The following is a 22668-nucleotide window of genomic DNA, read 5'->3' on the forward strand; positions in this document are numbered from 1 at the left end:
CAAAAGGTGGAGACAAAAGGTGCGTTTTAGCGTGAGCAGCTCTCGCAACCCAACGCCATCAGGTAGGCAGGAGCAGAGCACAGCGCTAGCAAAGCGACGCAGCCCTGAACGTGGCACCCAAGGTTAATCATGGGGTGCGACCCTCTTAAACACAGCTCCAGCAGCACAGCTGTATGCTAGAGAACGAGTTGAAAAGGTCTAGTTTGGCTTTTACCTCCAGCGCATGTGCAGGCTCACCCACCCCTGCCAAGCTGCGGGGCTCAGCGCGGCTCCTCCCGCATCTTCATGAGTATTACCGGGCTTAAAAGGGCACAGGCGTGTGCCAAATGGGACGCTTGTCTTGCATATTAACAACAACAAAAAAATATATAAAAATATATACTTGATTCTTCAGAAACGACTGAACCTGCCCCATCATGTTATGTACGGCTCTGCTTGTCTCATTGGATTTGAGATCAAACTCCCAACGCAAATTTTCGTAGGTGATTACAATCAAGATGGTGGTTTGTCCTTTCTGCTGCTTTCCCAAGTTTTCCCCTTGTGGCGCAGAACAATAAAGACAACYGGAAATAAATTCAAATGGTGGCTGTTCTTACGTTTGTACCAACCCCCCCCCAAGCTTTTAAAATGCAGTTTATGTGATGGGGGACAAAAGGTTTTTTGCACTCGTTAGCCAAAAAGAGCCCAAGGAAAAGAAGGTGATGGAAAGAAGTTACATCCCAGCTACAGGTAAATTACATTACAGATAGCTAGTTGTCTAACCGGAACACTTTGGACTATGATATCCATCAAAATGAATTTAATTACCCTTAAAATCAGAGAACCTGCTAGTTTACCTAAAAAATAGGAGTTGAGCTTTTAATTGTTTTCACTGCAGACACAAACAAAAGACACTGATTAACTTACTGGCTCAGGAGAGGCAATTATTTTGCAGCAGATGCATCTGTAAAAGCAATTCGGTGACAGCTCCAGATTTAATCTCCCTTTGTTTTATGAAGGCCATCTGCACAAACTATTTTTTTCCCCTAGATCTCAGGTTTTGAGACGAACTCTGCTCGGAGAGAACACAAAACTCAATTACAGCCCAGTGTCAGTACCTTCTGATGCTGGAGACGCAGGCTACAGACTACATCTAATGAAAGCTCCCTAGCTGAAAACAGTTTAATTTCCTTTAGAAAAAAACAGCTTTGTAAAAATATTAAAAAGATGAAGGTAAACAGATGAACAGATTACTGAGCAAATATGAAGGCAGCATATTTTTAAAGTTTTTACCTAGAAACAACTATGACGTATTTACACAAAGTAATCTCTCACAGCCAGTGTGCTGGTTCATTCTGCAATATCGCCCAAAGAACAGCGCACCCAGACAACGCTGTTCTGGGCTAGTACATCCAGACAGGAAAAGCAGCAAGTTTTATTCATTCAAGTTCAACCACTGAACGAACTATAACATTCACGTCAAGCCCTCCCTACCAGGCATTGAGCAATAYGATTTCAGGAGGCCTCCACAGACTAAGGCACCGTTCGATCGGTGCTCGCTGCCACGCTTGCTCCTTGGGCTGCGCCCGCCCTGCAGGGCGTCCCGTGCTGTCCCTCACCCAGCCCCAGGGCTGCTCTTGGCACCGAGGCAGAGCTAGTGCACTGCAGATGGCTTACTGCATCTCCTTCATCATCACTTTTTTGCCTTTAATGAGGACTTAACGTGCCCCAGCGCACATCTGGGACAGAGGCATTTTTTAAAGCCTGCATTGAGCTTTAGGGAGTATTCGCATAAACATTAACTAAACCAGAGATGCTCCTGCAAACACTTCCAGAGGAAAGCAGAGATGGTTTGGGGCAGAGTACTGCAGAAAAGGACAAAATAAGAGTAAGCCAATATAGTCATGTAGATATTGCTCCAATAGGGGCAGGACAGAGGACACTAATGCCTTCTCTAGGAAGGGACATGGCATCCCTGAAGATGATGGGCTCTGCTTCCTTGCTTGCTCCCTTTCATCGTAGGTGGAAATAAAGCATTGGAGCCAAGCCACAGGGATGCTCAGATGCATATACAAACTCGCTCCTCTACTCAGTGTTTCAAGCAACAGTCTACCCCTGTCTTTCATTCGTTAGCCACAAGAGCAATTAGGGATACTGTAGTATCCAGAAGAGAAGTAAAATCAATGGGAATCTGTTTCTGCTCCTCTCTGAGGAACCACCAACTCAGCTTCAAACTAGCAGCAAGCAGCATTTTGCAAGAGGAAAAACCCAAGACACATTGTCAGTAGTAACAGCTTCCAAAATGGGAATGAAGCCGCTTACTTTCCTCATGCAGTGGCAAGGGAAGGAGCCAGATTCCTGAAACTTGCTGGCTGCGAAGAGCCGTGGACGGCTGTTTGGGAGGCGAGGAGAGAGACAAGACCCAGCCCGGTGGAGCCTCAAAAACCTTGGCAGATTCAGGGTAAACCCCGTCACTGAGGCTGCTGGACCCAACCAAACCAGGCCAAGCTTCCCCTCTTCTCTCAAGTTTGCCCACCCCACTATTTTGGGATCACTTTGGTTTTAAGATCAGCTCCAAGACCCAGAGAAATCGAGATGAGCAGACACACAGAAGTAATATTTTTCTAAGAAGGCCCAAATTCCCCCTAGCTAAAGCAGTACAGCTCTGTAACACTGCTTTCCTTTCTACAGCTTAGCTGGAGAGAGAATTTGGCTCTCCGAGTCTGACCGCTATTCATTCATTTTCTACCCGTCTGGAAAGGCGATTGTTTTTTTTGGTTTGTTTGTTTTAAGTGCATAGCTGAGAAGAGAGGAACTGGCAGAGACTCCTGCCAGACGATTTCAGAAGAAAATCGGAAGCACTTGACTTTAATAGGGGAACGGAGAGGCAAGGGTATTTTGCAAGTCTTTGCAAGGCAATTATTAATGATTAACAGGGGTCAAATTAGCCAGAATAAAAAACACATTGCTATGATTCCCAGAAAGCGCAGAGAGCAACACTTCAGCACACACACAGTCAGACACTGGTGTCTAGAAAGAGCACCAGGGTTTCTGTGCCGCATGGAGGAAGACTTTGGCAAACCAAGAGTAATGAGGCAGGTTACTGGTCCACAGTATTAACATCAGCCACGCGCACTTTTAAAGGTGAATTACTGCATGAAAGATAACTTAAGGTTTTATATTATCTCATTGGATGACCAACTCTTCAGCATGCTGTAAAAATAACCAGTCAACTAATGCATTATGGAACAGGAAGGCTCCTCTGTAAATATTTCATTGCCAGGTATTGTTAATGAGAGCAGTCATCAAGAATTTAAGTGACTGAATATTTTGTGCATGTGCATGGGAAGACCACAGGTGACAACAGCATTTTGTTTTCTATGCTAAGAATTACTTTTGCCTACAACACGTGTTCTTCCTTCTTTTCCAACATGGTTTAACTCATCCCAAGAGGTGTGCGGATCACAGTTACTAATTATAAAACATGATGGTTACATTCTGCATATTGAATCCAACTTTCAAGCTCCCTTTTGCTTTGATCCTCTGAAGAGGAATGATCCCTCTTTTCCTCTTAAGAGGAAGGGGGAAAAAATGCTGAATCCTTATCAGGAGTAAATCAGTCTCCAGCAACAGTCAGGGGACTGGTGAGGGCTAACAACAGTAACATCTCTTCACCATGCCAAAATATTTCCCTTTATATGCCAAGAGCGCTGGGCTGAAGGACACCGGTAAATCCTCACGTTCACTCTAACATAGGGATGAAATCCATTGGCGCAAACTCCGACTAAGTCACTGGCCTCAACTTTGCTTCCGAAATGCTGCCACAGGCTCTGCAGCTAAGCCACAAACACCCGCTATTAGCCAAGTGCCTCATGTAAAATAATAATTAGCAGCAATAACAAACATCCTACCACAAAGCACTGGTGCAGCATGAAATGGATTTTTCTCAAGTTATTTTATTTTGCATCTTCTGCTGTCTTCATTATATTTTAATTAAAACTGCACCAGGAGAAAAATTAACCCAGGAACAACCTCATTAGCCACCCAGGGAAGCAGCACCAGAGAGCACTGTTAATTCCGGTGGGGACTGCAGACAGCAGCAGTGTGAATCAGCTTCTGCTCCAATTCAGCACTTCACCAGAAAGTTCATCCCTTCAGGAAATTACTACTAAATTAGACATATCAAGAGATAGATCCCACTTGTGCTGTACCATGACTAGGAGTAAAGATGATATATTACTCTATGGTCTTTATAGACATAACTGCTTAAAGTGTTAAATTCAGAACAAACATGTACCAAGAACCATACAGAAGAACTTGAGGCCAGGCACGAGGTCAGGGTATTCCTTGGGTCATCACAAGTTACTGTATTTTTAGTGTGTGTAATCTGTGGGTTATCCATTAACAAAGCAAAAGACCACTGTAATATTTGTCCAGGCACATATATAGTCTATACTGTGGATGAGATGAAAGGGAAATTTATCCCATCATCCCCTCCGATTCTCCATTGCACACCTCTCCAAGCTAAAAGTGCCCTTACTTCAGTCGCCCTCCTGCTTCTGCTTTTGGACAGGTTATCCCAGGATTTATTTTCAAGAGCCAGTACTCCAAGTACCAGGTATTAGGATTATTGAAGGCAAGAGTTACACACGTTAAAACATTCATGGGTCTCACTCCTGCCATTTGCGAAACGGCATTTCCAGCAGGGAAAGTAAGGCGTTGCTGGGTGGGACGAGAGCAGAAGCTTGCCTGGTGCAGCGTGCCCCTGCTCACCGGCTGCCCGAGGTGCAGGACACTCGGCATCGCCTCGCTCTGTGTTAGACCTGCCTCACAGGCAGGGATTAGCGCGAGCCTCAAAATGCTGCGCTAGGTGCCCAACATCTTACCACCTCCATGGCAGACAGAACTACGGACTTGGTGCAGTCTTGTTGTCCAAAGCAGCATATAATACCTCTCTCAACACCACTAGGCTCTTACTTGCCTTAATAGCTTCCTGTAGCAGTGAGGTTCATAATCTAGTTACATACTGTGTAAAAAATACTTGATTTCATTTTTTAATCACTCATTTTCCTTGTCTTATGACACATGCAGAACCAGGTTTCAGATTACTCTAGATTTTTTTCCCCCTGGACTTACTTAGCTCTTTACCTTTTTCTCCTTTATAAAATAACCGATCCCCCCTTCTCTCAAGGAATCTGTTACATTAGCACATCCCACAACTGCATTTCTTTACATCTGAGTTTTCATATAATTCTTTGAGATAGGATTAACCATATAGAACGGGAACAAGTGGCTGACTGATCTATCTCCACCCACCAACAGGCATAAAACCCCTCAACATGCTGAAAAGAGCAGCAAGCAGCACATAGCCCAAAATACTGCTGTTTACTTGCCAGCGCCTATTACAGCAATAGCTAACCAGCTGCCTGCTCTCCTTCGTGCACGGGCTCCCTGTGAGCACAGCGGCACTGCTCAGCCTGACAGCACTCCATCTGTCTGCGCAGGAGATTTTAGAAAAACATACATGTGCGTGTATGCACCAGCCATGGGACTCTGAAATCTATAGTATGTACCACCAAGAGGGAACGAGAAGGCATGTTAGACTCATGAAAGGAAGGCGCAGGGGGAAGAAAAAAAGAAATCAGATGCAGGAGGGCTCCAGGGTAAAGCTTCATATACTGTAACCCACACTGATCCTGAATCATAGGGCTCCGTTTTGTTTAAAAAAAGATTAAAGTATACTATGTGTTATACTCACAGACTGCTCCTAAAGAATTAGGAGTCACTACTTTTTGTGCTTGTGTTGCAGCCTTATCAGCAGGACGGCCTCTGTTCACACCCATCAACTCAGCTAAGTAAAACAAAAAAACAAGCCAAAAAAATTCAGGCCTGGATTAAGACATACAAAGCTAGTTTAAATCCAGCACAAGACTCCCACTTACGTCTTATTTTTGTGATGGGTGCCCAAGTCAGGAGGCTGTAGGAATATTTTGTCCAGTCCATGCGGCACAAGCCCAAAGTTAGCATGGAAGTGAGGCAACACCGCGAGCTGCATGTGAACGCAAAGGCAGGGGCTACACTACACAAAAATGCCAGGAAGCATCTCCACATCTTGGAGATGGGAAAAACAAGGACTTTCCTAAGACTTGTTTCTCTTTTACCAATTCACAGCAACATCAAAAGGAGCTTCAAAGTCAAAAAATAAATTCAGAAGCGACACAAGACCACAGCAGTCAGAGCAGATGCATCTTGTTCTCTCTTGCTGCACTTCAGTGAGGATTGTCAGTGCAGAGTCTTTTGGGCACAATAAGTTCTCGACTATTTTTCCAGCACACAGTCATGCTACATGACTCGACCTGGAGAAAAGGTCTGAATGATAAAGAGATGCATGTAGTGAAAACCTCCTGGTGAAGGGGAGAAATACACGCCCAAAAGAGGCTGAACTTCATACAGAGAATTTAGGCCTCCAAGTCTCCTCCTAGATGTTTTGAGGAACAGGACATATCATTTTAACAAACCGCAAGGTGGAAACACCCCTTTGCTTTTAGAATCAGGCCAGGGAAAAAAAAAAAAAAAAAAGAAAAAATGGAGCGAAAATCTTGCTAACACAGTGACAAAGTGACATTCTCCATTGCTGAACAAGGTCACTGCTTAGGACATGCAAGTGCTTCAGGATCTCATATACCTTATCTCCGAGACATCCAGACATGCTCCAGAGATGCCAGGATTTCAGAACAGAGTGCTCTCGCACATGTCGGTTACATAAGCCAGGCCCATAAACTGGGAATAAAAGAATATCTGATTTATTTATGCAGCTCCAGGACACAGTTTGCCACCTCAGCGATAACTATGATGAGTTACATAAAAGAGCAGCAGCAGACCAGAAGCAGCTCTTGTGTACACACACTCAGACACATGGCGCGATGCAACCCACTGTCTTCCTCCCTTGGGCTCTTTTTCATCGTTCGGCCCTAACCAGCCATCCTTCGCGAGTAAATTGGGATTTTAAGCCATTTTCACAGAACCTTACCACCCACACATAAGTGATGCAGCTGACAAGACAAGACACCAAGACAGGCTCTGCAGACAGCAGGGAAGGGCAATGCTGGTTTTACTAACAAGAGTATTACAGTCGCTCCATGTTTTGCCATTTGCTGGCTGCTCAACATAAACATATGCATTTGGGGTCATTTCTGCCGTATCTGCACTACAAGACTAATGCCAAGCTGCAAAGAGCAGCTTTAGTATTCAAGAAGGAAACCAATATCTTGGGAGCAAAATCTAACACTAATGAGAAGATGCTATGAACAAGTGTCAGGGTATCAGGAAGGGTCACACACCTCTACAGTTTCCCCTGGTTATATCGGGGACTTAAGGATTCAAGGCATGCATTCACATTTTTCTTCAAGGAAAAAATATTCAGTGGAGGTTTCAGCTGTACAGCCGTTCTTGCACACCTGTGAGGTCAATGGCCTACCAGAAAAGACACCTAGAGAGAAAGCGCAGTGACTGCAAAAGCAGCAAACTCCCAGATTCATACCCTTCCTCTGGCAGGGGTGTGTCTCAGCCTCCTTTTCTAAGCATCTTGATAATACTGACCAGACTGGTTAGAAACAGTCATGTCTACGCCAGCATGGCTCACAGCTGCTGGCAGAGAAATGCTTGAACACCACGGCATTATAAAAGCTTACCCTGGCTTAGGGGCCCCACGACTGCTTTGTAGCTACTCCTCCCTACTTGTTAGGGAAAATTGGAATTTCATTGAAACTGTTTTCTGCAAAAGATGCTTCTCTTTCTCAAAAAGAGAACTGAAAATGGGACAATTTAACTTGGACACCTTATTGCAGGGCCCACAGGAGCTAGTCAAATCACTTCATGTTGCTACTCTCCTCTATGGTCTTTGCCGTTAGCTGTTAACTCTCGTGCCTGTGATTCTTTCAATGAAAACTTCTCTACATCATTTTAGAGCCAAAATACATCCTATGAGGATTTCTTTCCCCCCTCCCCAGAAGTAAATGAACTTTTCTTTGCCTCTCCATGTTTCAAACATTTGCCTCTGTGCAACCAAGTAGTTGCAGAGAAGTCATGACAACAGCTTCGGTGTTGTAGAGTCATCTTACGAAATCTTCTCCTATGTGCCTTTGAAAAGATCTTTTCAAAGTAGGGAAACAACAGGGCAGAGAAGGAAAGCCTGTCCCCTTGCAGGACCATCTGCCTCCAGATTCTGCAAAGCAGCCCAGGAGAAAACCTGAGGAGTGTCCTCCCACTGCATGCAAGCGGTGGCCAAATTCACGACCATGTCCAGGAAAGCAGAGAACGTTCTCCCACCCCTTTGCTTTGTCAAGTACTTTTTAGATGCCTCAGTCTAAATAACATGCAAGCGTTGATCAACGGTCACTTCTCAATGTTAAGTAGTACAGCAATGAAAGGTTACTTAGGAATTGAGCCCAAAAGTGTAGCCTCTCTGAAAAAGGGAAAACATACTACAATTAGTGTTATCTCAGGGTGCCAGGCAGAGAGGGAAGGCTGTTCAGCTCCCCACACATGGAAAATATTCCCTTTATCACTGTCTYCACTACCAGTCTTCTCATACTATTTCAGCTCTAATAACATCAGCAATTGTTCCTAGAGCTTCAAAATAATGACAAAAATGAATCAAAGCTTATTAGATATCAAGACTAAACAAAACCCCTTTTCCACAGGATTACTGGACTCTTTCAGCCTCACAGATGCTTTAATTTCCTGTTTCCCTTCCCTGAATTCTGCACTTTCATTCAGCCCATCTCCTTCCTCTTGACACTTAAGCACCCTTGCACAGAGCCACAATATTGCTGCAAGGAACAAGCTGGGCTATCAAGCAGATTAGCTGCTCTGCAAGAGCAGCCTGTGCTTTTGGTTTTAATCATGTGAAGGAAATGGCTCTCGTTGCTCGCTCAAAGCCAGCACCTGAGTGAGGGGCAGGTGGTAAAAGCAGTCCCTGGGCAAGACCGAGCTGACAAGGCTAAGGCAGGCATTTATCCATTTTATAAAAATCTGACTTTGCACTGAAATAATTAGTGCAGGAAAAATGAGACCCTCCAGCCCCTTCCTGCTGCCTGTGACAGTCCAGCAGAATCCACGGCTCCRGAGGGCACAGAAAAGATTATTGCAGCCATACACAAACATGCAAAAGCGCCAAAACCAGTGCAAGCAACTAGTATCCCTGGGGTTAATACATTTTGGAGTCATGCTCTCAAAGGAATAGACAAGGAATGATATTTGCTGGCTGAAATCATTGCCCTAGGCTATGGCTTCCATGCTGGCTACCCAGGGACATGCCAGATGCCATACAGATCTGTTAGGAGAGTCTTCCCCTGAAAATTTTAGGGTCCAGTTGTGACAATTAATAGACAAATCCCTTTCAGACAGGAGCTCAGTGCAGCGAAGGCAGCCATGTCATGTGGACCTTTGTTTTACAGGGGACTATTAACTTCAGCAACTGCTCTGCTCCCTCCTGTAGCACCGTGGTCCCTGCTGGCATCTGGCAGACCGTAGGGGCCATCCAACTCCTACGGGGCTGATCCACCTCCACTGATGACTCYGAAGGGTGACACACAGATCTGATGGTAATGACAAAACTGAGCAGGACTGCCAAAAAAGCCTCAAAGCACAGAAATGGCTCTGCACTAGACACAATAAAAAAAACATTTTACAGAACAGGGGGTTGTGTAAAGAAGCACCTGTCAAGGAGGAGCCCAGTGCAAGGATCAGCTTTTCAGCCACATCTGTATTCTGCTTTGCAGAGCCAGTGGCATCTGGCTACCCAAAGACAACCCCCCGGCCCAACAGCAATCAGTATCTTGGCCAATAATGAATTCTTGGAGTCTTAGAAATTCTTATTTGCCCCCCTAATATTTAGTGGCAGTGTTAGTTACCCATGATGGTTGAAAGGCACAGGCTACAGTCTAAACTTGTCTATCCCTTTTCTATAATCCACACACTTTAATGGTTTGCTGTTCCTGACCTACAATCTTCTACCTCAAAGGAGTCCATATCTGCAAATCAAAAGATGGAAAATTATGCATTAAGACTTGAACAAAGTATTGTTCTCATTTACAGGATTTAATTCCTCCTTATTTAAACAGTAAAGGCTCACTAACTGGCCTGGGAAGATAAATTAACATTGGCATAAAGTATGTACAAAATTGCCTTGCAGCCACCTTCCAACAATTGCCCTAATGAAATTACTGCAGTCCAAATTAGATTAGGCCACAGCAATGGCCAAACGCAGATAGCTAATGAGAGAAATAAAAGGCCAGGACTAGAATGACAGTTTAGATAGAGATAAGGGAGAAATGGCCCACAGGGACTCTTACACCACTGCTGCAGAGCCAAGCAAGATGAAGAGATGCCAGTCCCACCAGTGGGCAAACAGCGCTGCGTGCCTACCTCCAGGCACGCTACCTGCCACCGCCGGACATGCGGCTGCGCTGTGGCTGCCGTCGTTGGCTAGCAAACAAAGTCTCCTCTCACAGCCGGCAGCTGGTAAGAGATTAGCAAGATCTAATACATAGATACCGTTTGCATATGCCACACTTGCAGGGTTTGCCCTTTTCTTTCTAGGGCTTCACGAATTAGGTATTTTACAGTCAGCAGCCAGAACGCCGTCATTGCTTTAAGCTAAAACATGCATAGTTCTTCGTCTCCAGTAGATGGAGCTTTAAGAGAAACTACAAGTAATACCTTTGATATATTAAATAATCACCTTAGCTATACTGCATCCTAAAAGCAGGTACAAGCTTTTGTGCAGCCTCCTTGACATGAACTCCAATAAAGTTTTGCTATCATTGTTTTATGTAGATAATTCTCCACTTTCCCCTGACATTCAGTAAATCCCTGCATTTGCTACTGAAATAGAATATTTATTTTCCCCAAGCCCGACTCATAGGGCCATCTGACCTTTTAAAGTGGTTAAAACTCTTCACATTTTAGTTTTGCCATTTCAAGTCTAAGCCAGACCCTAGAGCTTGATAACCAGGAAAGCCTGGAACAGATACTTCAAAAATACAACGGCTACAACTACAGCAAACCTCGAGGGCAGATGCAGGGCAAAGGCTTTACTGAGAACAGCTTAGTTTGAGCAGCATGGTTTTCAAAGCAAAGCCAATAAAAAACATGAAGCATCTTGAAATAAAAATAGCACTTGATTTAGGGATCATGTGGGGCAGACTGCATGCCACACAGGGCAGGAGAGCTGCGTTTAGGGTTTCTAATCTTTAATTGCAGGCTGACTGAGTAGATATCCCTGCTGTTTCAAGGGCCCTCTGAGAGGTGAGAAGACTTCTTAATCTAGAAAGGACCATGTTACCTGGAATCCATAACAGGTAGGTAGCTGTAGAATGCAAGAGTGTGTGTTGGGGGAAATAAAAAATACAATTTAGCATCAAATAAGGGACAAGACAGAATGTGCAACGGAAGGACTTTTCCAGGGGCAGGAAAGAGCAGAACAAAGCACGAGGACTGGAGTCAGTGAGCAGAAAGACCAAGAGAGGAGCAAAAGTTAACTTTGATCTACCTGCAGGGATCCCAGAGCTATATTCCTGGGTAGTAAGACACCTTCCAGAGCACCTTTTTGAGACCACTGTACTAACGCAGGACACAGTCCAGTGCCAAGCAAGGAAGGATTCCCCTTGTTTCAGTACAGAAAAAGAAGAAAAATGGAGCTCAAAACCAAGCAGAAAGACCTAAAAGCAAGGAGACTTGCACCCTGACAGGTTACTCTGCCACATCACAGATTAGGTTTCTTTAGCCTAGAAAATAAGAGGGAGAATATTCAAGACATCTGTAAGACCATAAATGGCTTGGAGAAGGTAAATAAGCAGTGACTGCACACCTGGAGACACTGCCTGTGGCTGCTAAACCAGAAGTCCTAGAAGCTAAAGGCTTTCAGACTATCCCTGGAAATCTAGCTCAGACCACAGATCTAATAATTTCTTTGCCATTAGATTTCACTTGAAATATCTCCTAGTTAAGAAGCTGGCAAGTCTCCAGTAACATGATTCTTTAGCCACTATGCTGGGGGGGTTGGGTTGGTTGGGGGGGGGGGTGCTATCAGGATGCAACATTTAGCACTACAAAGCAAATAAGTTTTGCTAGTTAGAGGAGATGTATTGATGCAACGCACGGAACATTCAGTCCTGCAAGGAGCTGAGCAGCCAGCTCCGAGAAGTCAGGGAAAACAGGGTTACTCAGCTCTTCACAGGGCTGTGCTCTGCATGCCCAAACCCACATTAGCTGGTATCAACAGGGAGGCGCATAAAGCCCTGGATCAGTCCCCACCTGTGAAAGTTACTGTCTGATGTCTGAAACCTGGAACTTCATCTGTTGTACTTATCAGAGCTGGAGATATTTTCTTTGGATCTAAAGCTCTAAATCCAGCACCATAAACATGCACACACACACCACTCGGGGGGGGGGGGGGGGGAAGAAAGCCACTAGCACTGCCCCATCATCCTCCACAGATATTCAGCATGTTGGCATTTATTGACAGAAGGCGACTCATTAAGCAATGGCAATTTCTTACAGGCCAGGCCCCCTCCAAAAACTGCCATGGGGATGAGCCGTCAGCTCGCAGCTCTGCGGCAATCACACAGCAGTTCTCAGGACAACGCTACCACATCCCGTTATAAATTTGATAGATAAGTGCTTAGGTCTGCCACTAGAAGAAGCAAAACCCCTGCCAATACTTCTACTAATCTGCTGTTCATGGAGGGTTTAAAGTTTGATAGGAGCATCCCAAATTGGAAATCAACCCATTCTTGCTGCCTTCAAAGAGGTGGGCAAGGGTTTAATTAGCCTATAAGCTCAGTTAAGGAGTAGACGAATAAAAGGAAAGAGCCACTGTCTCTCAAAATCCCCTGCAAATATACAAATTCCAAGTTCTGTATTTCGCCAGCACTTTAAGTATTCAAGGATAACATTCAAAACATGCACTACACTCCTTGCCCTGTTCAAGGGCTTGGTAATAAGATAGGTGGGTACAGCCAAAATTGTGTGTGAAGTCTGATGACAGCCGACCTATGAAATCCTCAGGGAAAAAACATGCAATAGAAGCAGAAGAAAATTCACTCCGAGCAGAAGGAGGTGCAACTCCAGGTAGGCCAATACAAGACCTGAGACACGAGCACACAGTTGCACTGTGCATTTGCTTCCCAGCACTGCCAGAAAACTCCCAACCTCTCCTTTAAACACAGAGCTGCAGGATCTGGGCAGACACCCTCAGTGTGCAGTGAAAGTCCTTGTCTTGGCTACTGACGTGTTTCCTCGGTACTTGACTTGTAAGTATTAATGGTTTAGTACAGACTGTTCACGTCTGCAGAAGATAGAGGTACTCTGAGAAATAGAAGCTTACAGGGCAAGTACCAGTAAGGGAAAGTGAAACATGTGACAAATACAGTGCTCTAGTTCTCCTTAAAACTGAATTAGTTTTCTTAAGTCTGAAAAGAAGAAAACACTTGCTTTTTCTTTTCCAGGATTTATTTTTGGCTGGATGCGTTGTGTAACCCACTCCTGAAAAATTTACAAAAGAAAGACTTCCAGCAACTCAGCAGTGGTGCCGAAGGCTTTATTTTTGGTGTCATGGGGTTTTCCTGTGCCACTTTACATAGGATAAGGGATTTCCACTTTGCTATTTCATTCAACATTCAGCACAACTGCACCACAAAGAGATGCTTGGCAAGTTAACCCTGCAGTGAAACCGCAAAGCCAGCCCACCTAGGGGCCTGGCCGTGACTTCAGGGAACTGTATGAATTCAAGCCCATCGAGACTGTCCCACTGGACCACAAGGTCTCTAGGAAACGTTAGGATCTGAAACATTTCACCACTTTTTCTTGAGAAGAATTCAGTATTAAGAAAAATTTAATATTTTGATCATATTTGAAAGAGTTCACTTGGTGAGAAGTTATTAAAAAATAGGCATACTCACTTGAAAATAGATGCTGCATTGCTTCTGATAAGCCTAAACAAGTCACCTGCCTCAAGAAGCAAGTGGATGTTTACACCAGTATCAGGGATAAATGAAGAGACAGTTAAACTGAACATTTAGAAAGGCTCACGATCACGTCTGCATCCAGAAGAAGCCCAAAATAGCCAAGCTCTAAAGACCCCTCATTCTCACAGCAAAATCCAATCCCAGTTTAGCCATAATTGTAACAAACAGATGTGGGAAATGACCAGCCCTCCAGGTCACACACTGAAGCCTGGGAGCACCAGAAACCAGTCATATTGCTCACTAGAGGGCAGCAGGAAACAAACCAAAAAACAATAAAATTCCAGTAGTTCTCAAAATAGGAGGCACGACCTTCAGCAAGGCCAAGGCAGATATGCACAGGTCATTCACCTAAAAAAAAAAAAATCTGACTTCAACAGTGCTTGGGAGCACAGTTCAAACAGAGGTGGGTTTGCAAGTGGGAGGGCAGGTTAACTCCCTGCAGTGTGAGGAGGTGCGTTGTAACAGCAGGACGCACCCTTTCCTATAGCTCCCTCCCCATCATCCCCACAGTGGGCCAAAAAGCAAGTTATTCCTTGGGTCACTGATATCTTTTTGGTAAATGGAGACTGCAGCAGAAGTTTCTGCACATCACTATGGCAGCCAGGAGTGCAAGAAGGTTTTTTTTTAGTTCAGTTTTGACTCAGGCTAAAAATGAATGAAAAAGTCACATGTGTTTTGGATTTGCAAAGTTAATATAGACCTTTTAAATGAGACTTTATATAAAGATCTATAGCCTTCAGGTTTTATCTTCAACGTGGTCAGACAAAAGCCATTTTGGAAATTCCACTACCTGAAGAGCAGCAGCTCAGGCAGCCAAGCTATAATTTCCATAGTGTCCTGAATAATGAATGAATACCCCAAATTTGGTACTGAAGTCAGTCTCCAAGCATCCATCAAGCGCTAGCCCGTAAAGGCAGCTACTGACATTAAAGCACAGCCTGCTCCTTTCAGTTCCAGCTTCTCCGTCAGCGCTCATGCACAACTCCCATCCAGAAAAGCGCAGGCTGTGCCAGACAGCTTTAGTAAACACAGCCCAGATCTGTAAGAGACATTGGGCAACTCACGACAGGCGAGCAAACGCTGGTAAACAGCAGCGAGCACGTGAGGACAAGTCAAACACATGCAGCGACGTAACGTGATTCTTCAGTTGCTAATAAGAGACATAACAAGCCACTGCAAAACAAAGCATGTGAACTCACCGGGTATCCGCAGCGGGGTTCTCAGAAAAATCACAGCTGCCCACAGAACCGAGGGCTGTGTCAGCCAGTCAGAAATCCCTGCCTCGTTTAGCAAATATGCCTGGCTGACTGAAAACCCAGAAAGCAAACAGAACAGTTCAAAAATTGTGGCTTTTTTTAAAGGCATTTCCATTGGCAGCTTTTCTCAGTCCAGAGGCACCAGTAAGCTATTGCTGCAGCATTGTGCTGCTGCATGGTGCAGCTCAGAAACACTATAAACAACAAATTGTTCTGTTTAGCTTTCCAATATGAATGGGGGGAGCATAAGAAAAACAGAAACATACTGAAAAGCTCAGTGATTCAATTTAATTTTCTCATTCTACTGCTGATAAACACTTGCCTTCGCTATGGCGTTAAGCTAGAAGTACGCGTGTCCAGAGCTGTTACAGGAGCAGAACACTCACTCCCACACAACTCTTAAAACCACTCATTCATACCTAACTTCGGTATTTAACAGCATTTCCACAGAACCACTGTTTCCTCGCCTAGGGATGCCTGCTTTCACAAGGCCCTGTTTTCACGGCTAATGGATATTATCTTCTGCTATTATAAGTGATGTAGCCTCTAGACTAACAAGACCTATTACTAGTGACTCAGGCACCAGGACTACCTACATATTCATTCCAGCTCCCCAGGGTGGAATGGTATAGCATTTTATTCAGTCCCAGTCCAATGGACGCGACTTTGCGGTCTGCCTGCTTCTCTGCTGAGGAAGCTGTCACGTTCCCAGAGACCTAATCACCTTTTGGAAGTGCTTTTAAATCAGCAGAGAGATCCCCACCCCTCACACACACACAGGAAAAGGAAAAAAGGCAATCTGTCAATCTTCCGGCCCTCATTCTGTGGGTTATGAGCTATAGCCACCCCAACCCTTAATTTATTGTGTCACACTAGCAGCTTACAATATCTCATGAGAAAATAAACAAGCAAAGTACCTTCCTTATCCAAGATTCATTTGATAGAATTTGCTTGTCCAAGAAAGCCTATCACAGGCAAAGCATTCTGTTTTTAAAGAAGTCCTGCCTTTACCATAATGACCAATCCCATTGAATTAAAGCTGAAATTGCCTTAGAAAAAAAAGAAAGAGCTTAAGTGAATAAGTATGTTGGTTTAATGCTTGTTGGTTATAAAGAGAAAATAACCAAGATGTTCAGAGCATAAACTGGGTCCAGTGTGATACTAGGTATTCTCTTTAGCAGGAATGCAGGGCAAGGACACAGGACCAGCCTCTCAGTGTACCTCGGTACTGAGCGCCTAGTTACATATTCCAGGTATGCACAGCAGACAGCTCACCTGACACTACAGTTTCATCTGCACTTAGYGCTGTGGATCGTTGTTTCCGTACATGTCACCACAGCTACGCCTCAAACCAGTCTTAGGACTGCTGAGTGCTTACACAGTTCCTCGGTGCATCCCATTTGTCACTGCAATCAAGTCCAGTCGCCCCAAGCCTTGCTAAAGGGTGTTGGGGCAATTAAGGCAGTCCTATACACATTGCAGAAATGTCTCTCAGCTCCCAGAATTTCTTCACACCTGTGACACAGGGCTCGTGAAGTCTGAGCAGACAAATGCCTTCGAGCCTGCTGCACTGTCAGGGGAACTACCCCCATCCTCTGCTCCCAGGGCAGAGGGAAAGGTTTGATCAGGACATTCTTTGTAGGGGTGGTCACTACTCTGACTCAAAAAAAATAAAGCAAAAAACTCAAAAACACAGTTTCTCTAATGCGGATCATGGTTTCAACTAGTGGATACAATAGAAGATCTGCCTCATCAGTAACTTAAGACATATGGCTTCCTGGTCTGCATTTTCAATAGAAAAAACAAAGCAAGGATTGGTATCTGTTGGTTACCCATGTCATTACTGGGTCTGGATGTCCCACAAATGGAAAGGAAGACAACTGCATAGGCAAGAAGTCAATATTAGAGCTAGATTAGTTTGGTACATCCTGCTGTTCTACCTGTTTAGCATGCCAAATACTGGAATCCCCACTGAAAACACTCACATGTCCAACTCTAAGTGTACTTCTTCAGGCCAGAGCAAATCACCTAGTTAGTGCCAGAGGAAGAAGAGGAGCCCAACTCTACTTTTACACTACTTAGGACTCCAAAGCAATCAGCAATGTTGTCAGTGAGGTTCCACCTGTTCAGCCTGCAGACAGAAGTCTCCTCCTTGCCTTCACAAACCATCTCCAGAAAAATATCCACACATTTGCCAATCAAATTTATTTTTCCTCCTTATATTTCCTCCTATATTAAATATAATTGCTACAACTCATCTTAGCCCTCAGTCCAGCAGGTACAAACATACAGCAAGAAATGGTACTGGGTCAGTGCATTCCGATTTAACATTATAGAGAGATACAAGACAAGTGTCCCTCCCATTGCCAAATACAGTGTTGTCAATGCAGCCAGCCTGCTGATGTTGGTAGCAAGAAGCACAAAGGCCAGAAAGCAAGGAATGAAGGCCTGTTGCAAAGATCTGGAGTAGAGCACTACAAGAGTACTAACCTTGTTTCCAAAGAGCCAACTTTTCACCAAAACCAGACAGCTTTAAGTCTTCTAAATATCTAGGTTTTCATGAAAATTCTTGGTTCACTGCAGAAGGCAGATTTTTCTCCCCTGTATAAGATGCACTAAAAATCCTGTGTTCCACTAAAAAACAAGTTTGCAACCATCTTTAGACCTCAGCTCAATACTAATGCTGAAGATTAGATCTTCAGATAACTGATCATTTGCTCTGTGATAAGAAAGAAAATTTGGAATTCTATCACCCACTGACAGTGGCTACCCGATGACATTTTTCATAGTGTTAAAAGGATTTCAACATACCTGCCCAAAGGCACTCAGAGTTAGAGTGGCAAACTACATGAATAAATGTTTCCTTAGGAAATGGACACTGCCCTGGGTCACTCAAGATGCAGAAGCAAAACAGTATTGGTATAAAACCCCCAAACTAGGAACCATTTTAACAGGCTCGAAGGTTATAAGTTTAAGCATTCAGAAATCAGAATGTGCCAGCCATCATTTGGTCTTCTCAGATATGCTACTACTCCCGAGAAGAGACAGACTGGCCTGAATTGCTATTTCTGCAGGAATTAGTCCTCCTCAAGCAAGAAATCTGCTGTTTCCCAGGAGCTGAACCAAAGCAGTTCTCATTACACTCACGTCGTTAGCACAAGCAAACATTCCCTGTTATAAAATTAAAGTAATAGACTACAGAGGACATGTCCTGAGCTCATTGGTGGAAGATGCATCATGAGCATGTGAAGAGGATAAGAGGGAAAGCTTAAGAAGTTTTCTTACTGACTACACTAATTTGAACACTATTTCCTGCTGATGCCTAGAAGAGATTCAGGATTGCTTTGTGGGTTGGTTCAAGCAACTCTTCCTCTGAGAGGACATTAAACATGAAGAAACAGTGTTGTCAAAGCATTAGCAGATGACAGTATCCTCTGAACTGCTCTCCTGTGTTTCATCAGCCAACAGCGCACACTATTTGCCAAGCAGAAAAGGACTGTTGCTCTGGCAAACTATATTTCAAGCCAAGGCAGCCACACTGGTAGCAAACTGCTGTTGCTTATTCAGACAAACTGCCTAAATCAATACACACCAACTGCAGAAAGAGCACATGGAGAGGCAGGAGCTGTTACCTGTGGGTAGAGACAGAAGTGTATCCACTGAAAAGCAAAGCTCCTCACTGTTTTCCATGCTGCGTGGAGGCAGAAAGTTCTCTGCTAGGTCACAAGCAGAGGGTAGGTCCAACATGCTGCTCTCCTCCGAGTGAGGACTTGGTGATGTCTCTCTTCCTTCCATGGTCCCACTGCAGCAGACAAATGTGATTGAGCTGGGTTTTTAGAGCATGAAAATCTAAGCAGAAACCAATCCAACCCATGTGGCATTTTTGCACTGCTTTGTGAGCTGGGAGAAGCTGTTTAGCATACAGATACTTAAAAAATAATAGTAAAGTAAAAGAGGAAGAGCAAGTTTAAAGATGTTAAAGTTTTAGGAAAAAACAACAATACAACCCAGAGACAACAGCCCTCAACCCTTTATAGGATAACTAGGAGTCCACATCAGATCTGGCTTCCCAGAAGCACAGATTCAGGCCTCAGCCCTAGAAAGCTATTGGGTGTATGAACAGGGACGCATGTCCTTGTGGGTACACAACCTTCACACCAAGGGCCACAGTGGATGGACAACCCTTTCAGAGAGGATGAAACTAAGATAATCCCATCTAGTAGCTCCAAGCAGAGCCATGCATGTGTCTGGGGCAGGAGAGGAGTGAAAGGCAGAGACCTGGTAGAGAAGGAGAATGACAAATGGAGAGGAAGAGAATAGGAATTATCAGTAAAGCAGGATTAGYGCTGACCTAGTAGGTCAAAAGAGGCTCTACACAGACCTCAAGGAAAGAGCCCTGCAAGGAAGACCTGAAGCCTCACCCCTCTGGCAACACCAAATGGAAGGAGGAACTGGCCCAAACTGTGAGGCTTCGTGCCAGAAGGCCTTTCAGGCAGGAGCTTCTTGAACACCCACTGAGCACTGACACTCGAGCAGGAAGATGAGACTGAGTGGGGTTAACAAACTGAAATTGTGTCCCCCCCCCATAACAGTGATTCTTTTCATGTGGAAAAAAATAATCATAGATGGAGACCAAGAGTTATTCTTGTGAAGTGTGAATTCAGTTCCCAGTCCTTGCCGAGACTCCAAGAGATCTTGGGCAAGTTTCTTCCTTTGTCTGTTTTGTCTACTTGCATGCAATAAACAAAGCGGAGATTGTGTCCGGCAGCACCAGCTGTATCCTTGTGCTATTTTGGTGAAGAACGATAGCACAGAGAAACCAGATCCAGTGGTCAGGCAATGGCTTGGCACCCCACAGACTCGCATTTATTTCCTTGCCATTTCTTTCTAAAAGGAGGAGAGCAGCACTTTATCTCAGGGGTTTTATGAGAGTGAGGACTGTTATAGCCACAGGGGCCAAAGGAAACTCTAGGAGGGATTAGCATGTAAAATTGAAGCTAATACACCCATACAGTTTTTTTTCCTTAACCATCATTCCTTAGGTGCTTCTGTCTTGAAGAAACCATAACTAAGAGGCACCTCTGACCTTTGCAGATTGTTGACTAGTCTGTTGACGAACACAGTAAAGATGTTGGCCACGATACTGGAGGAGGCCAGCTGCCTTGGGCAGGGGACAAGCAAGGTCAGTGTGTTTAAGGAAAGTTTTTCCTTTGGGTCAGCACCCTCAGCCCTACCTGAGAACGGCGCCGAGGCAGGAGCAGTCCCAGTCACTGACCTCGTCTGCTCCCTTGGTGGCTCGTCTGGAATGACATAAACAGCTCAGTCACATGACTGACATGGGCTGACGGGGACCCTTCGGAGCAGGGACACCAGCTGGAGTCAGTCCATCATCACACACACATGCACTGGGCACAGGGAGGGGGGGACCTTTTCTAGGAAACAGGAACAGCACATCAGGATCTTCCAAGGGCCACAGAGACCTCCTGGAAAAGGGCCCACATGCTCCAGAAACCATGCCTCGAGCCACCTGGATTTCGGATCCCTGGCATCACAGCAATGAGCAGCTGTTTCCCCAGYGCGTTCATCTAGCCGGGCTTCAACATCCACAGCGCGCCCGGGACGAGGGGAGATACAGGCCAGGCTGCCGGGCTCCACGGCATGACGTGCAGGGGAAGGGCACCCACCTCAGACAGCCCCCGCAGCGCCATGCCCCCAGGGCCTCCTCCTYCTCCCCGGCAGCACAACCGCCACGGCAGCTGAGGGAAGCCGTCAGAGCCATCTTGGCTCAGGGCGAGCACGGCAGGGCCAGGGGACACAGCGCCGCAGGCAAGGAGGAAGCCACACCAGTGAAGCAAGAGCCCCGCTGCAAGCAGCGGYGGCAGAAAAACCCACAACCCCCCCAAAAAACAAGACAAAATGCCTCTAGTCCGCGGTGTTCATCTGGGGAGGTGTTTCCTGCACGAGAGCAGGGCGAGCTCTGGAGGAGGGAAGGAGGAAAACATCCCCCCCCCACACACACACACCACACACAGACAGGGAAATAACAGATGGAAAAAGTCATTTCAGATCAGGCTTCTTCTCAAAACAGGAAAGGGAATCTTCCCTAAACCTGCTTCCCCAAACAATGCCATTGCCTACAGGCAGCCAGGTGGGAGGGGAAGCTCATACCACTATCTCCAAGTTACCAAATTAAGCAACTAAAAGGGAAAGCAGGTTTTAAACTGCATCATCTAGTACACTTCTGCGGATTTTTTGTTTCAGGCCGATAATAAAACCCACACTGCAGTGTCACTAGAAGGATTCACCACTAAGCAATATTCTCCCCTCACCCATTTTCCAGTGGATTTTTTTTTTCTCCTCTCTCTTAAGGGTATCAGCAGTCCTGTTAGGAAATAGAGCAAATGGTCCTACATCTGGCTTCTTCCACATCCACCTGGCAGGGCTGCGCCATGGTGCCCAGAGCCACTGGCAAACGCACCATGATCACACAGTGGTGGGTGTAGGACTAGACTGGATCCTACTGCTAAACATGTTTTAGGATGGAGCGTCATTAGTTGGAGAAAAAAGAAAGAAAAACCAAAATCCCCACGAGACCTGGGCCTAGAGAGTCCAACTACAGTAATTCAGGCAATAATTCATCTCAATTACAATAATTCTGCTGCAGCACATGGAGCATTTCCATGGAGCACAGAGCAGGTCAGTGGCCAGGACCACGAAGTTATTGCCAACCCCAGTGGAAAAAATGGGACAGGCGTGACTGTCCYGGGGCCGGGCATTCCAGGACACAGCCGCCGACGGAGGTCAGGAAGCAGCTGGGTGGGAAAGCCAAAGGCCAGCTTGCCGAGGAGATGCCTGCCAGCAAAGAGCTGGCTGTGCTTCTTGGCAGATATGCCGTAAGCTGGACTGGAGGGGAGCTGGTAGTTTCCCTTGGGAAGCAGGACCATCCCTTGTTTGTGAGCTGGAAGGCAGAGCCCCAGCTCCTCACTGGAAGCTGTGGGAGCTTAGCTGGGGAGCACAGGACACCAGTAGATCCATGTTATTTATCCATAGGAGCACATGCAATATTTTTGCATGCAGAAAGCAGCCATCTCTGATTTCACCCAGCTGAATCATCCCAAGGCTATGCCATCAGAAAAGCTCTGACAACGGGATTTGGCAGGTCCGGATTTTGGCAGGTCCGGATTTGCTGGCTCCTGAGAAAAGCAAGGTGCTCAAGCAAGCAGAGCTGACATAAGGGAGCCATAGAGTTTAAAGATCTCAAGCTTAATGGTTTCTATTTGTCATATTAGGTGAAAGACCAAATCTTTGAACTTGCTTTCACTTCCTTCCTCTTTCCCTCTTCTCCCCCATGAAAGATGAGTGGTYCCATGCCCTCCCAAAGGAGCAATGCCCCCCCCACACTC

General features: G+C 45.3%; 1 protein-coding gene across 8 annotated transcripts in view; it reads right to left on the reverse strand.

Annotated features, from left to right (window-relative positions):
• Positions 1–22668, reverse strand: part of SHLD1 (shieldin complex subunit 1) — a 58279-nt gene that overhangs the window by 16399 nt on the left and 19212 nt on the right. For 5 of the 8 annotated variants that reach the window (XM_026080711.1, XM_026080709.1, XM_026080708.1 and 2 more), the window contains 4 exons: positions 20500–20565; positions 19899–20152; positions 18898–19067; positions 15209–15316 (listed from right to left, as the gene is read on the reverse strand). In XM_026080711.1, coding sequence (XP_025936496.1) covers positions 15209–15316; positions 18898–19067; positions 19899–20131 — 511 coding nt within the window. In that variant the 5' untranslated portion in view covers positions 20132–20152; positions 20500–20565. The remainder of the gene's footprint in view (positions 1–15208; positions 15317–18897; positions 19068–19898; positions 20153–20499; positions 20566–22668) is intronic. The other 3 variants (XM_026080712.1, XM_026080714.1, XM_026080713.1) reach the window with 2 other exon arrangements.

This window comes from Apteryx rowi, unplaced genomic scaffold (assembly GCF_003343035.1).
Source record: "Apteryx rowi isolate R43461 unplaced genomic scaffold, aptRow1 scaffold_53, whole genome shotgun sequence".
Classification (NCBI taxonomy): domain Eukaryota; kingdom Metazoa; phylum Chordata; class Aves; order Apterygiformes; family Apterygidae; genus Apteryx; species Apteryx rowi.